Here is a 16098-nt window from a genome sequence, read left to right as displayed (position 1 = left end):
GAGGCAGGCCTCTGCCCCGGCTCGGTCCTGGATGCTCCCCTTCAGAGTAATTGCCAGAACAAGGAACGCATCCTAGCTGTACATGACTAACCAAGCTGTCTTCTGCCAGCAGAGACAAACGGTTGGCAGATACCGGAGCTCTTTCACAACTTCTTTTTCCAGGATCCAGAGCTGGTGGGAACTGACTCACGTTAGCAGGGTGTTTCACTGATAGCAACACCAGGCTCGTTAGTGTCTCTGCCTGGGTGCACCACTGTTCCTACTTGTTGTTCTGTGCTACACTGGTACTGCACAGGCCGGAGGAAACAGCGCTTCAGACAGATGGGGGGACTTTCAGGGAAATGCCTCTTTCGTAGCAGAGGACACAGGCCCTGGGGCCGTGAAAGCTGATATCACATGGTTCTGAAGGTAGCAGCAGAGCATCGGGGGGCACCCTTTTTGTTCACAGGGGAGCCTGGATCTTTCTTCCAGGGGTCCCAGACAGGGAGATGCAAACCACCGCCGGGGCTCACCCTGACACATCGCCCTGGAAACTGACTCACATCTGAGTCCTGAGTCACATCCTGTTGTGTGTTCTCAAGCATCCAAGAGGGCATTACACCAGCTGCCCACGACTGAGGTGAACTTGGAGGGCACCCTGGGAACTGCCCTGCCACCTTCCAAGCTGAAAGGCGGAAAAAAAAAACCCTCTAGGGAAAAAACCAGAGCCGCCTGGAGGGTTTATATGTTCACCACTTAGGTTTGGCTCTTAAAAACAGACACTGGGGCCCTGACGCATACGTAACTTGTCTGGTCTTTGTTTTTAAGTGGCTCTGAAAGGTGTCTGAAAAATCAGGTCTTTAGAGATATCAGCTAAATAGCCAAAGGAAAGGGCCCTCGAACTCTAACCAACAACAGAAGCCATCAACCTTCTGGACCCAGGCTGAGGGGGTCACCAGCATGTGTGTACCTGTGCGCCTTAGGGGACCCAGGTTTTGAGGGTGGGTGTTAAAAAGCCCACAGACGTAGGTGCTCAGAGAACCAGCAGGCGTCTCTGGCCATCCTCTTCTATGGCCCTGCGGGAACATGAGGACAAAGTAGGACATTTTAAACTTTTCAAAGAGCAGCTTTTGGTTTTGTTCACTTTCTGTTGCTTTCTTGTATTCGATTTTGATTTCTACTCTAATTTTTATTATTTCTTTCCTTCCGCTTGCGTTGTTTATTTTGCTCGTTTTTTCTCTAGTTTCCTAAGGTGGAAACTCATCGATTCTGAATCATTCCTCTTTTCTAATATATGCACTAAGATGCTATAAATTTCCCTCTAAGCACTGCTTTCCGCTGCATCCCACAAATTGTGGTGTTGGATTTTCATTCAGTTCAAAAGACATTTTAATTTCTCTTGAGACTTCTTATTTGACCCGTGGGTTATTCAGAAGTGTGTTGTTGAAGCTCCAAATATTCAGGGATGTTCCAGCTGTCTTTCTGTCATTGGCTTTTTAGTTTAAATCCATGTGGCCTGAGAGTATACTTCGTATGATTTCTGTTCTTTTCATTTTAAGGTGTGTTTTATGGTCTATCTTGGTGGATGTTCCCTGTGAGCTTGAAAAGAACGTGTACTCTGCTGTTGTTGGATGGAATTTTCCAAAGATGTTCATTGGGTCAAGCTGGTTGGTAGCACTGTTCAGATGAACTGTGCCCTCATTTTCTGCCTGCTTGATGTATCAATTACTGAAAGAGGCCTGTGAAGGCTTCAGCTATAACTGTGTATTTTTCTCTTTCTCCCTGTCGTCTTATCAGTTTATGCCTCATGTCTTTTGACGCTCTGTTAGGTGCATACGTGTTAAGGATTGTTATGTTTTCTTAGACATAACATTTTTCATCATGTAAGTCCACTCTTTTTTTTAATGTATTTTATTGAAGTATAGTTGATTTACAGCGTTAATTTCTGCTGTACAGAAAAGTGATTCAGTTATATAAAGACTATATATTACATATATAGTCTTTTTCATGTAATTCCCCTTTTTCCCTAAAATTTTTCCTTCTTCTGAAGTCAGTTTTGTATAAAATTAATATAGCTGCTCTGGCTTTCTTTTGATTACTGTTAGCCCAGTCTTTCTCTACCCCTTTACTTTCAACCTGACACTTTAAAGTAGGTTCCTTGTAGACAACATATAGTTTTGTTTTTAATTCACTCTGACAATCTCTTTCAGTTGGTACATGTATTAGACCGTTCATATTTAAAACGATTACTGATATAGCTGGATTAACACCTACCATGTTTGTAACTGTTTTATATTCGTCGCACCTATTCTTCTTTTCTCCTCTTTTTCTGCCTTCTCTGGTTTTAACTGAGCATTTTATTTGATTCCATTCCATTTTATCTCTGTTCTTGGTGTATCAGTTATAGTTTAAAAAATGTTTTTAGTGGTTGTCCTAGAGTTTGCAAAATACTGTGTAATGAATGTAAGTCACTGTCAGATAACACGAGACCACTTCTTCCTTCCCATTTCTGTCAGTACTGTCATTCACTTCACTTATCCATCGCTTACAACCACCCAATACGTTACTATTATGACTTTAAACAGTTATCTTTTGGATCAATTAAGAATAGGAAAAATAAGACTTTACCTTCATTTATTCTTTCTATTATGCTCTTCCTTCCTTTATGTAGATCCAAGTTTCTGACGTATATTATTTGCCTTTTCCCTGAAGAACTTTTTTTTAACATTTCCTGCAGGACAGGTCTGCTGGATAAATTAGCTCAGTTTTTGTTTGTCAGAGAATGGCTTTATTTCTCCTTCACCTTTGAAGAATGATTTTGCTGAATATAGAATTCTAGGTTGCTAGCTTTTTCCTTTCAACACTTTATTTACTACACTCTACTTCTGCTTGCATGGTTTCCGAAGAGAAGTCTGAAGTAATTCTTATCATTGCTCCTGTCTGGGCAAGGTATCTGCCTCACACCTTTCCTTTCTGGTTTCTTTCAAGATTTTCTCTGTCTTTAGGTTTTCTGCAGTTTCAATATGATATGCCTAGATGTAGATTATTTGATATTTATTTTGCTTGGTGGTCCCTGAGTTTCTTGGCTCTGTGGTTTCGTGTCTGTCATTAATTTTGTCAAGTTCTCAGCTATTAATGCTTCAAATATTTCTTCCACTCTGTTTTCTCCTTTTCCTTCTGATATTTCTACTACACATATATTACACTTTTGAAATTGTCCCGAAGTTCATGGATGTTCTGACTTTTTGTTTCTGTTTTTTTCTTTTTTCTCTTTACCTTATAGTTTGGGAAGTTTCTATTGACATATTTTCAATTTCATTGAAATTCTTTCATATTTCATTGATTCTTTCCTCACTCATGTCCAGTCTGTTGATGAGCCCATCAAAGGTATTTCTCATATCTGTTAGAGTGTTTTTCATTTCCAGAATTTCCTTCTGAGTCTTAAGAGTCTCTCTCTCCCTGCTTACATTACCCATCTGTTCTTCCATGCTGTTTTCTTTTTCCATTAGAGCCCTTAACATTTTTTTTTTTTTTTCGGCTGAGTTAGGTCTTCGTTGCCTTGCACAGGCTTTCTCTAGTTGCAGAGAGCAGGGGCTACTCTTTTGTTGCGGTGCGCGGGCTTTTCATTGCGGTGGCTTCTCTCGTGCGGAGCACGGACTCTAGGCATGCAGGCTTCAGTAGTTGTGGCATGCTAGAACCCTTAACATATTGATCAGTTAAATTTCCTGATAACTCCAAAATTTACGTCACATCTGTGTCTGGTCCTGACGCTTGTTTTCTCTCTTCAGATTTTTTTCTTGCCTTCTGTCGTGCCTTATTTCTGATTTGGAAGCTAGATATGATGTATCAGGTAACAGGAACTGAAGTAAATAGGCCTTTGGTGTGAGATTTTATGTTCATCTAACTAGGAGTTGGGCTGTGTTTAATGTTTGCTGTAGCTGAAGGTGCCAGAGGCTTTAAATTCCACTAATGTCCTTGTTTTTGTTTCTGTCTTTGGGCTTCCCTAAGAACCCTTCCTTAAATAGTCTGTCTTGCAGCTCCTTCAGCTGTAACCCGCTGCTATTATACAGGATCCCATGAAGAGCTGGAGAAGTCCCTAAATGAAAAACCCATGAAAGTGTCCCCACCCCAGCCCCATACACACAGACAAGAATGCAGCCCTCATGAGTTTCTTACTCTCACACTAGTCTATACTCAGCCTCCAACAATTTGTCAAAATTACCATTTATATGTTCCTACCAGCTCATGGCTCCAGTGGCTTCTGCTCCCAGCAAGCACACCTCAGCGTAATTTTCTGTATTCACCTCTCTCAAGATTTCAGGGTGGCAGTTTGCCCTATGACCTCAATTCTCTACTAGATCTGAGAAAAATCGTGGATTATCAGTTTTAGGTTTTTTTTCATGTTGTAAAGATGGGAGTGATAACTTCTAAGCTCTTGACATTTCAGAGCTGAACTTGGAACCAGCAGAACATTTTGACTTGAATTATCTGATAGAGTCATTTTTTACTCTGAAGACATTTTGATATTGCTGCATCAGAGGTAAAAGCACTCTACCCTCTTAACTCTTACGTATGCTACGGATACTTCTGAGCTCACCACTAGACTCAACCCCCCTTATTCCTAACTCCCCCCCTTCTTTGACCTCATCTCAAATGGAAAGGAGTGGGGCTCAGGATCTCAGAGGAAGGGGGCTGTTTTATCCACTACTTGATGGATCAAAAAGCTAAAAATAACCCATCATAAAACGGCCTCAGTAAAGCAGCTACATCAAAACATTATGTACCCTGGAAAAAACAGGACGCAGACAGACTAAAACTTAAATTTTCTAATCCAGTAGTTTTTTTAACGGAAACATGAGCTGGTTGAGATTGGATCCTCACCTTCTCCGTCCTCACCTCAACTCTCCAGTTTTCTTGCCCATTTACCACTTAATCTCCTGAGTCCAGTTCTTCTCCGGTGCTGAAGACTCTGTGTGTCATCAGCCTTCTTTCAGTGAACAGAACAGCGTTACCTGAGTCTCATCCTGGAGCAGGTGTGTGTGGCCTTACCAATAAATATCAGATAAGTCCCTCGGCACGGATTTCTTTTCCTTTTTAATAATATAATCATAAAAATTAGCCAGACTCACTGAGCATTTCATATGGCCAAAAACGGTGACACCCACTTTATATACAGTTTATCTCACTTATCCCTATTACCCTCTGAAATAGGAAAACTATGTATCCGAGGAAATCAGTGACTTGCCCAAGGTCATACAGCTAGTTTATGGTGAAGGGAGAATGCAAACCGAAATCTGTTTATCACTTAAATTAGGTGCTTTCCCTTGTCTGTTCCTCTCAGAGGTATAACATAGCATGTAATAAATACCACTAGGGTTCTTATCTCTAACTTGGGAAGGGCTGTTTGCCAAGTCCCGTTTAGGGAGGTAATCCAGCTGTTCACGTGGATACAGCCCCCACTAGCCACAACTCCAGAAGGCAAGGACTATAATCCACTCACTACTGAGTTCCCAAAACAGTGGCCCTAATAAAGCAAAAAGTCCATTGGCAAGATGAATGAATGAGGAAGTAAATAACTTCATGAGCCTAAGAGTGAATGAATGAAGTAACTCAGCATGATGATGAATGCAATAGGAAAAAGCCTTTCCAAGCATCATACAGTCCTGGGATCTTCACTAAGTTCCAATGGGACAGGGACCATATTGTTCTTACTCATAAATTAGCACATGCCTGGCACATAGTAAGTTTCAATGAACTTGTTCTTTTTGGTGGATTGACCTATCAGAGGCATTCCCTTCAAGAACAAGCAGCCCTCCTCTGAAGAATGACGGACAGTGGTTCTCTTCCTCAGCCTATGACTTTTTTCTTGATAACCCCCATCTTATCCCTGTCCTACTTCCTCTTCCCAGAATACATGTATTTACTATTGCAAGCACCGTTCTTCACCTCAAACACCCACCTGATTCTTCCCTAACTCTGTTTAATATACGAGTTAAGCAGAGAAGTACTGTTTGGGACCTATTTGAATTAGGATCCTGCACTGTCACCACTGAAAGGGGCTCAGAGATCATCTCCTTTCAGAAATGAGAATAAGAAAGGGTAAGCAAGTAACCCAGGGTCATCACACATACAGGCCAGAGGCCATGTCTCCTGCCTCTCAGTCCAGTGCTCGTGTGGCCCACAGCACTGTCACTTCCACACTTGCCTTCGTGTGTTCACGTTGGCCCCATCATGGCAAGCATGGTAACTCAATAGTAAACTCAGCAAACCATATTATTGGCCCTTCGTTTTTTGTTTTGTTTTGTTTTCGTTTTAATGAATAATCCATGTAGTAGAAGAAAACACGGTCAAACTCCGACATGAGAAGCTCGCCATCACCACCTTCTGGCCCACTTCTGCCAATGAAGCCAAACACAGTTCACTGTGGTCACAGATATGAAAAATGATCAGGGGTCATTGAGTTTTTAGTGCTGTCCCCCAACCAGCACTGAAAGGCTGAGTTGTGGTGTGAAGAAAGAAGATGTTGAATTTGAAACCCTGTGTTAAAAAAAAATCATAGAACCTGGACTTTAATCATAAAGATCATTTTACCAAAGCATATTTTTAAAAGGCTGTGAAACATTATGCAACATTTGCATGGTTTAATTATGAGTTTAGAAAAGCGTAGCACAACTTTTTCACTACAGTAAAACATGACAGAGCATGAATCATGGCATAATACTTTATGCTTACTGTAGTTTTAGACATGGGGTTAGGGGTGCTGGGCTGTCTACACAACAACGCATGAATTACTGTACCGCAATTCACACCCAAAGGGCTTTATGGCAATTATAAAACCTCTTCTGGGGCTTCCCTAGTGGCGCAGTGGTTGAGAATCCGCCTGCCGATGCAGGGGACGCGGGTTCGTTCCCCGGTCCGGGAGGATCTCGCATGCCGCGGAGCGTCTGGACCCGTGAGCCATGGCCGCTGAACCTGCGCGTCCGGAGCCTGTGTTCCGCAACGGGAGAGGCCACAGCAGTGAGAGGCCCGCGTACCGCCAAAAAAAAAAAAAAAAAAAAAAAAAAAACCTCTTCTGTTTGCTTTTTAAATGATTAACATATTTGAATACTATATATATTCACTTTGTAAATACGTGTATCCAGGACATGTGCATGTCTTACGGAAAATATCTGAGTATATAATTTTATTTTCACTTGGAGCAAAATACTTGTAGCAGTATGGGAATGTTAAACAATCTGCTATTGCTATTTGCTTTCAGTTGCTGGAAACACTGCTAGCTGTAAGATTATGCAGGATCTCTGACTATAGTTGAACACTTATTTTCCACTGAGTCTGGAATGGACTGGCTCTTTATTCCTTGCCATCCCGTCAATTCTCTAAAATTCAGAAGAAAATGAAGACCTTTCTTTAATAGTAGATTTCAAAGATTCTGAGTTAAAATATTTCCCCAGGTTCTTCAAAATTCAGAATTAAAATGTCAGTTATTTTAAAGAAAAGAAAGAAGTATATCAGTATGAGGGAAGCCGGGTAGAAGATCTCGGGAGAAGAGTAGGAAGGCAGACCTGGCTCTCCATTTACTTGATTCTGTTCTCCACGGTGACAGCTTCAAAGGCATAATAGACAAAGGACACTTTAACTGGAAGTGCAAAGCCCCAGAGGGAGGAGGTGTGGACAATGTATAACGAGTAGGAATAACTCATTTCTTTATGTCACGATACGCAGAAAACTGACACCTGTTGTTTTCCTAAGGAACTTTGCTGCTCTTTCTGTATTTACTCCCAGCATCATGAACCCCTGGCTATGAAGACCCTTTGGAGTTAGTGTAGTTTGCTGTCACCTTTGTCTACAAAGAAGGTGGAACACAAAGAGAAAATTAACATTTAATTCTAAGACAGAAATGTAAAGCTATCTTATGGTGAGACAGTGGTTGATTTTTACATTTTCTTACACATTTTGCCTAAGAATAGAAGGTGTTGGGTTTTTTTTTCCTCTTCTGCAAACAGTATGATGCTTTTGAAAACTAAGACTCCTATGAATGCTGGAGTCAAATTTACAAAATGCTTTTTACCTAAATCTTCTGAAGTCAGATCTTTGTCTCTTCTCTCGCCCAGGCCTCTTTTTTTTTTTTTTTGGTTAACATCTTTATTGGAGTATAATTGCTTTACAATGGTGTGTTAGTTCCTGCTTTATAACAAAATGAATCAGCTATACATATACATATACATATATCCCCATATCTCCTCCCTCTTGTGTCTCCTTCCCACCCTCCCTAACCCACCCCTCTAGGTGGTCACAAAGCACCGAGCCGATCTCCCCGTGCTATGCAGCTGCTTCCCACTAGCTATCTGTTTTACGTTTGGTAGTGTATATATGTCCATGCCACTCTCTCACTTCGTCCCAGCTTACCATTCCCCCTCCCTGTGTCCTCAAGTCCATTCTCTACGTCTGCGTCTTTATTCCTGTCCTGCCCCAGGTTCTTCAGAACCATTTTTTTTAGATTTCATACATATATGTGTTAGCATACGGTATTTGTTTTTCTCTTTCTGACTTACTTCTCTCTATATGACAGGCTCTAGGTCCATTCACCTCACTACAAACCAGGCCTCTTTTTTCAATGGCAATCTGTAAAATACTTGCTCAACATTCTGCCCTTTAAAAGTTGCAAACTTGAGGTCTTGAGAAAAAGTGGAAGACATCTCTGTTAGTCTGGGTTGATAGAGGCAGCCCTGCACTGCCGGGTTTGTGAACTAGTCATCAGGCCTTGTTGCCAGTTTCCTAGCCAGACTTTCCTTTCAGTTATCCTTGGGAGAGAGTTCACCTGAACAGAAAACATTTAAAAGCCACAGAATATTTTTGCCAAAGGTACAAAAAGAAGACCCAAACCCTTGCATTCTTTTGCGCTTACTGAGTACAGAGAGACGGGTGATCGCCTGATAATGATAACCACGATTACTCGTAAAGCTGGGCAGTCAATACATGCAGTCAACGGTCCGAATGTTAACACTTCTACCTGGAAAGCATAAATCAGCCTCTCTCATCAGTAGTGTGATTAAAGAAAACCTTTGGAAGGAACAGTTAGCGGAGGAAAATCTTCAAGAGTCAAACATAAATTATATTTCAGTATCGTTTTGGGGGGAAATCATCAGACAAAAGCAAATATTGGGACTTAAGGAGGCTTATTAAACACTGGTAAACAGGCCACAAACATGTATTAGATTTAAACAAAGGTAGCTGGTTTTTTATTAAAAGATTTTATTTTTCTAAATCCTGACCCACTCTACATGTAAGTGACCTCCCTGATTCTCTGCAGATACAAGGCAGATCCAGCCGTCCCCACCATGGTCCTACGAGCAGTCCTACCAATACCTGGGACCCATTGCCTCTCCTTCTGTCCACCCAGCAACACCCATCTCGCCGGGACGGGCCAGCGGCATGACAACCCTCTCTGCAGAGCTTTCCAGTCGACTCTCAAGTAAGCTGCTTGAAAATACACTCTTTGAAGTCCGGCTGCAGTGGAAGGTTCTGGAGACCAGAAGGGATGCACGAACGGGGTGGCAGTCATTTTTGATTGGATGCAGTACGGTTTAAAGACAAGGCTGTCTATCTCTAAGTCCCCCGCCCACACGCTGATTTTCCTTGACACTCAGAGGCAGAGATTACGTACAGATGTGAAGGGAGAAGTGGCTTGGAGAAAGTGGATTCCTTGGGCGTTTGGGGGTGCTCACATTCGGCAGGCACGGGTGGCAGCTGAAGGGTCAGTGACAGAAAAGGCCAAAGTAGTCAGCTTCTGGGCCTCAGATGGGACTGATCCATCTTGCGGTGGCGAGCTTTCACAGGCCACGTGAACAGCGCACTGGGGCACACATGGAGTGGGACACACATCTACCCCAACGGGACACTCTCAACTAAGAGCCGCTTATATCAGGTTTGAGGAACAGACTGGAAAGCTCAGGTGTCATGGCTGGCATGATTGTTGTTAATACGTGCTCATTAAACCTAGTCATTTAACCTATGAGACCTTTGGGCTTGGCACTCACCTTTGCTTGTGGGCAGGGAAATCAGAGTTACAGAGAAAAATTCCTTTGTTGAAAGCAAAAAGAAGCGACTCCCTGTTTGGGGCTTTGAAATTGGAGCTGGACCAGACTGTGAAAATACTTCAGAGGACTTCAGCAGTAGGAAGCCTGAGAACACACTTCTGTGGAAGGGCGGCTGTTTTTGCTTTTCAGCTCCTGGAATCAGATTATAGCAGATTAGGGGCAGGCAAAGGGGCAAAGGCATTGCGTCTGCCATTTTACGTGTGGTGTAATGTTGTGTTTTGTGGACGATTGTGATTATTTGAGATTTCCCCAGATGCTTCAGCTTCTTCTCAGAGCTTCACAGAATCCCTCTCAGCTTCTCAGCAGCAGCAGTGCTGACACCTGCGGCCAGATGATTGTTCACTGTGGGGGGGCAGTCCTGTGCACTGCAGGGCCTTCATCAGTGTCTCTGGCCTCTAGATGCCAGCAGCACCCCCAGTCATGGCAACCAAAAATCACCAGACGTTGCCAAATGTCCTGAGGGCCACACTGCCCCACAGTTCAGAACTGTCTTCTTGGGCGAGGTAGTGGAATAGGAAAGCCAACTTCGTTGCCCAGTTTCCACATTATTTTCAGCCACTGTTGCCAAGAATTTCATGGCACCTGCCGGGCTAAGGAGTTAAGGGACTAGCGTAGGAATTATGAAGTCCATTCAGCTTGTTGTTGTTGCAGAAGCTCTGTCCCCTCAGGACTGGTCTGCTTCCAAAGGCACTTGTCATCTTTCATTGTTTCTTCTTCTTGTTGGCACTGCTCTGCCCACTGGCTGTGGTCTACATCTGAAGCAATTACTGTTTTTCTTGGAAATGTCCCTGCTGTGGGTCTGTCCCTTGGAATTTATTTCATAAGTCTTTTGACTTGGTCAGCACCCAAGATCATCGGCACCTTCGAGTCCAAGAACCCTAGGGGCCAGCTGTTCTGGCTGACCAGTGCAGATGGAAGGGTGACTTCTTTTTTTATAGGAATGAGTAACACGTGCCCTCCCCAATCCCGTCTCACAGTTACACTTCTGAATAGCCTGGACTTCAGTTAGCCAAGGAGCAATGGAAGGGCGTTTTATGGCATGAGGGTATGAAGGAGATAAAAACCGCATCCCATTTCAGCACCCAAGCATGACCCTGCGCTGTCTTGGACGGTGGACCCAGGAGAATGCCAGAGGAGCTTTCACCGGTGGCAGAGCATAGCATGGGAGACTGCTCTCCACCTTGGCAGGTCTCCCTCTGAGAAATCGAGCCTGGAGCCCAGGCCTGAAAAGTGTTGTCATCTACCTGTGGGCAGGAGGGGTCTGGGATACTTAAAAGAAAAGTGGCTGCTTTGAGAGCCTGCTTTCCTTGAATCCCGCCCCCCAGCTCAGCTCTGTGCTCTGCCCCTCTCCCCACCCCCAGCGCCACCTGGGCTTCCTCTGGCCGGAGAGACCTGTGCTCTGTGTCTGTCTCTTACCTTTGCAGACAGACTCCACACCTTGTCTGAAAAGAGTTGTCATCTGGAGGTTTTCTTTTCTTTTTTTTAAAATAATGTTTAGCTGCCAACCTGGGCGACAGACAGCATGCATTAATCTGAGTCATGCGAGATCCTTTTAAGGCAGCCATTATCTGCTCAGGCTGTTTAATCCTTCGGGGGCAGTGGGAGGGGCCCAGAGCAGGGCCGCTTTCATCCACAACAAGCTGCAGAATGAAGACTTGAGCTGTCATGGCAAATATTCAGCTCCATCGGTGGGGCAACATTTCCAACTAAAATACCTGCGCCGCCTAATCCCCAGATTTCCTACTGTTTAAAAGCTCCCTGTGAATATCAGGGGTCCCCACCTCTGCCCACACTGCTACCGAATAAGGGGGCACAAGCCCAGCCAAAAGGACAAATGAGCTAAGGCCGGGGGGGTGAACCGTGCGTCACTGGTGGGGCGTGCTTGGTAGCGGGTGTCAGACCGGACATAGAAATGAAAACAAATATTTTAATAGGTCACTTGACTCTGAGCCCACCTAGTGGGCCGAAGTTGTTTTGTTATCACAATGTGTGTGTAAAGGACAATTTGGCCAAACGGATGGTCGTCTGTAGTGTGACACTGGTACTATGTGGCCAGAAGAAGAATCACAGGCAACATCTAAGATCTTCCAGATATTCTGCCCACAAGTGAAAGAACTATTTTCTCCTGACAGCTGAGACCATAACATCATTCCATTACTTATGTCCGTGACAAATCACGGGCTCACTTGGGATTCCAGTAACTTGCTGTCATCACCAGGTTACCACACAGCAGTTGGAACAGACTGGCAGAGCATGTCCAGACACAGTCATGAAACAGGGTGACCTTTCATTCATTTTCCAGTGGATTCACCTTTTTGTCTCATGGCAAATGAAGCAAGAGGAATAATGGGTGGAGTCATTTATTTGTGTCCAGAGTATTGCATCAGATGACAACAAATGGACTGTATTTGCCTAATGCTGCTCCCTGGACTATAGAAATCTCACTGGAAAAATGGAGTAAAGCTTCCTGTTAACTCTCAAGTATGTCACAGCTCTCTGTGTGAACACAAACAAGTGACACAGGGCTTGCTCACAGAAGGCCCCAGAGGGCAGGGACAAACCCTGTGGAATGAGGTGCGGCCTGGCTTCAGGACGAGCTAGAGAGTGTCCGTGGAAGGGCTGCCCTAGAACCAGTGTCAGTTTGCAACTTTTTCCCTGCCCACACGTCTGACTCGCGTTGAAAAGGTTAACAGGAGTGTTTATTTCAAAGTCAGACTCCTGGTTTCCTCGTCAGTGGAGGGATTTGCTGCGGACTTCTGTTGTTTCTATAATTACCTCTCTGATGAAGAGTATATCCCCTCACCAGAGGCACCCCAAATTTACAGGAGTTCACTTGGAGGGAGGGAAGGGGAGGGGGAGAGAGAAAGAGAGAGAGAGCGCGCGAGAACGAGAACACTAGCTCTCCCTGCTGGAATAACAGGCTTGAAATATGAGGAAGCTGATCAACAGCCCATGCCGTCCAAAAGCAGATGAACCCACCCGATGGCTTTCCTTTCAGAGCAAGCTTTTGGCTCAGTCAGGTTTCTCTGTGGGCCTGAACACAAAAGGACACAGGCCACATGCCATCTTGGGCTTGGAGTTATTTCATATGTTCATTTGAGAACTGATAAATTTTAAAACATTCAGTTCTTGCCTCTGCTCTGTTTTGTTGCTGTCTTTTGGGTTTGCTGACGTAAAGACTACGGTCTGGTCATTTAACGCATAATTCTGAGGAACAGAAACTACCCCAGGACACCATCCTACATGCACAGTGGTGGTTCTCAGCGGGGGCGGGGGACTTTTGCCCCCCTCATCCCTACCCCCAGGACATTTGAAAGGTCGGGAGACATTGTTGGCTGTCACAATGGGGGGAGTGGGGCTCATTACTGACATCTGCTGGGCAGAGGCCAAGGATGCTGCCAAACACCCATCCCAGACCCACATCACCCCAACAAAGCTGGCCCCAAATGTCAGTAATGCCACTGTTGGGAAACTGATCTACAGGACACAGGAAACCATCCTAGCACCCAAACCCACGAGTGGTTCCCAAGGGCAGCCTGCGGTTAAGGAAAATGCAAAGAGATGCCACAAAGGACAGCCAAAGCCAGTCCGCGAAATGGTAAATGCATCATCCTAACCAAATGAGTTGTATAGACAAAGCTCTGCCATTTCTGGTGGAATTTCAACATGTACAAAAACGGAGCAGATAAGTCAAGGTCCTGCAGCCACTCCTCTTAACAAACCGGTGACGCATCTTAGAGAAAAGCACGTGAAACCGACGCTGTACTGTTTCTAAAACTGTGGAACTAGTCTGAAGGTAGATATGGGAGAGAAAGAGTGATGTGACGGTTCACGGACACCCACTCCCAGTCACTACGATGGCGTGCATCAGCTTCAACCATAGGAAACGGCCAATTTTTAACTATTCCGGGCCTACCGAAACAGCAGTTTTAAACGTATTATAACGTATTAAAATGTTATTACATATTAATATTGTTATGACAATACCGTATTACGTATATTCTATTAATATTAATCTATTAATGCACCCATTATATTAATAGTTCTAGTGTTACTGAAATTTAAATTCCGTATCATTTTCATGTCAGGACATCATCTTTTGATTGTTTTTTTTTTCTTTTTCAACCATTTAGAAAAGTGAAACTCATTGTTAGCCTGTGGGCTTACAAAAATTGGTAGCTGGTGGATCTGGCAGGTGGGTTTGCCAACCCCAGAGTTACAGAAATACGGTTATATTAAGCAAGTGTTATATCATATACCGTATTACGTTGCATGAGATAGTATATTACCATCATCATCGTATCAGCTGTCTGGGCAGCAACGTTCTGGGTAATCCTCCCGCGAGCGGGCCGGCGGGGGAAGGGGCGTGGCCTCCTTGAACCCCTGTCTCACGATATTTTTCTCTCCCTCCCTGCAGCCGCGCCCGACCTAACAGCCTTCGGCGACCCGCGCCAGTTTTCCGCGCTGCCCTCCATCTCCGACCCCCGCATGCACTACCCCGGCGCCTTCACCTACTCCCCGACACCCGTCACGTCGGGCATCGGCATCGGCATGTCGGCCATGAGCTCGGCCACGCGCTACCACACGTACCTGCCGCCGCCCTACCCTGGCTCGTCGCAGGCGCAGGGCGGCCCGTTCCAGGCCAGCTCGCCGTCCTACCACCTGTACTACGGCGCGTCAGCCGGCTCCTACCAGTTCTCCATGGTGGGCGGTGAGCGGTCGCCGCCGCGCATTCTGCCGCCCTGCACCAACGCCTCCACCGGCTCAGCGCTGCTCAACCCCAGCCTCCCGAACCAGAACGACGTGGTGGAGGCCGAGGGCAGCCACAGCAACTCCCCAACCAACATGGCGCCTGCTGCGCGCCTCGAGGAGGCCGTGTGGCGACCCTACTGAGGCTGCGCACGCGCTCTCCGTGCGGCCGGGCGTCGTCCCGGAAGCGCCTCCTTCGGGCTCCGGCCTCGTGTGCTCGGGAAACCCGCGTGGGCCCGGCCGCCGGCCCTGGGGAGCGCGCCGCTGCCAACTGCCATGGTGATGTCGCTCCGGGCGGGGCCTCGGGGCCACCTGTGCTTCTCAAGTCCGTGCAGTTCGCAATTGCCGTTGGCCCATCTCAGATTTTTCTAACCTGATGCAACTTGAGGGTGTCCGCTTCACCACCCCGTGGACACGCTGTAAGGCAAACAGAAAGATTCCCAGAGGGAAACTGTGAATGCTTCTGATTTAGCAATGCTGTGAATAAAAGAAAGATTTTATACCCTTGACTTCACTTTTTAACCAAGTTGTTTATTCCAAAGAGTATGGAATTCGGGTTTTTCGGGGTTTTTTTGGGGGTGGGGTGGGGAGATGCAACTCATTCTGTTTGGCATCTAATTCATATTTTTAATTTTCTTTTGCAGCACCTTATAAATTGCAAAATGCGTATTTGCATTTGGGGTGGTTTTTATTTTTATATATACATAAATTTGAGCTTGCTTCTTTCTTGCATTGACAAATGAAAGAAATATGATTCCTTTTTCTGTAAGTTTTATTTAACTTTTTTTTGGACTTTTTTTGTAGTTGTTTTTTGAGAAACGGCTACAGCTTTGGGTCATTTTCAACTACTGTATTCCCACAAGGAATCCCTAGATATTTATGTATCTTGATGTTTAGACACTTACTTAATGTGTTGATACTTTTTTTATTATTTAAATGTACTTATATTAAGAAGAAAAATATCAAGTACTACAGTTTTTGTTTTTGATAGTAGCCAAAGTTAATTGTATCACATTGAAGAAAGTTGGAAAAAAAGGATGGGTAATGTGATCACTTGGTTATCTAAATATTGTTTACATTAAACTCCCTTTAATGTTAATCAAACGAGTTGGTAGCTAACGCAGCAATGTTTTCAGTAGGCTTTTTAGATACTGAGGGTCACTCCAAAGATCTAAAGTATGGAATTTTCTGCCAAGCTCAACAAAGGGTCTCATATCTGACTCCCTCCCTTCAAACGGAGAAGGTCAAATCTGGTTCCAGAGGGTTCACGCAG

General features: G+C 44.7%; 1 protein-coding gene across 4 annotated transcripts in view; it reads left to right on the top strand.

Annotated features, from left to right (window-relative positions):
- RUNX1 (RUNX family transcription factor 1) overlaps positions 1-15334 on the top strand; it is a 243651-nt gene extending 228317 nt beyond the window's left edge. For 3 of the 4 annotated variants that reach the window (XM_004264541.4, XM_012539492.3, XM_012539494.3), the window contains 2 exons: positions 9290-9451; positions 14494-15334. In XM_004264541.4, the coding sequence (XP_004264589.1) occupies positions 9290-9451; positions 14494-14969 (638 nt within the window). In that variant the 3' untranslated portion in view covers positions 14970-15334. The remainder of the gene's footprint in view (positions 1-9289; positions 9452-14493) is intronic. The other variant, XM_012539493.3, reaches the window with a different exon arrangement.
- Positions 15335-16098: the final 764 nt, after the last annotated feature.

Source organism: Orcinus orca, chromosome 5 (assembly GCF_937001465.1).
Source record: "Orcinus orca chromosome 5, mOrcOrc1.1, whole genome shotgun sequence".
NCBI classification, from domain to species: Eukaryota; Metazoa; Chordata; class Mammalia; order Artiodactyla; family Delphinidae; genus Orcinus; species Orcinus orca.
Note: the sequence above shows the minus strand (reverse complement) of the source record. Positions and strands in the feature narration are given on the sequence as shown.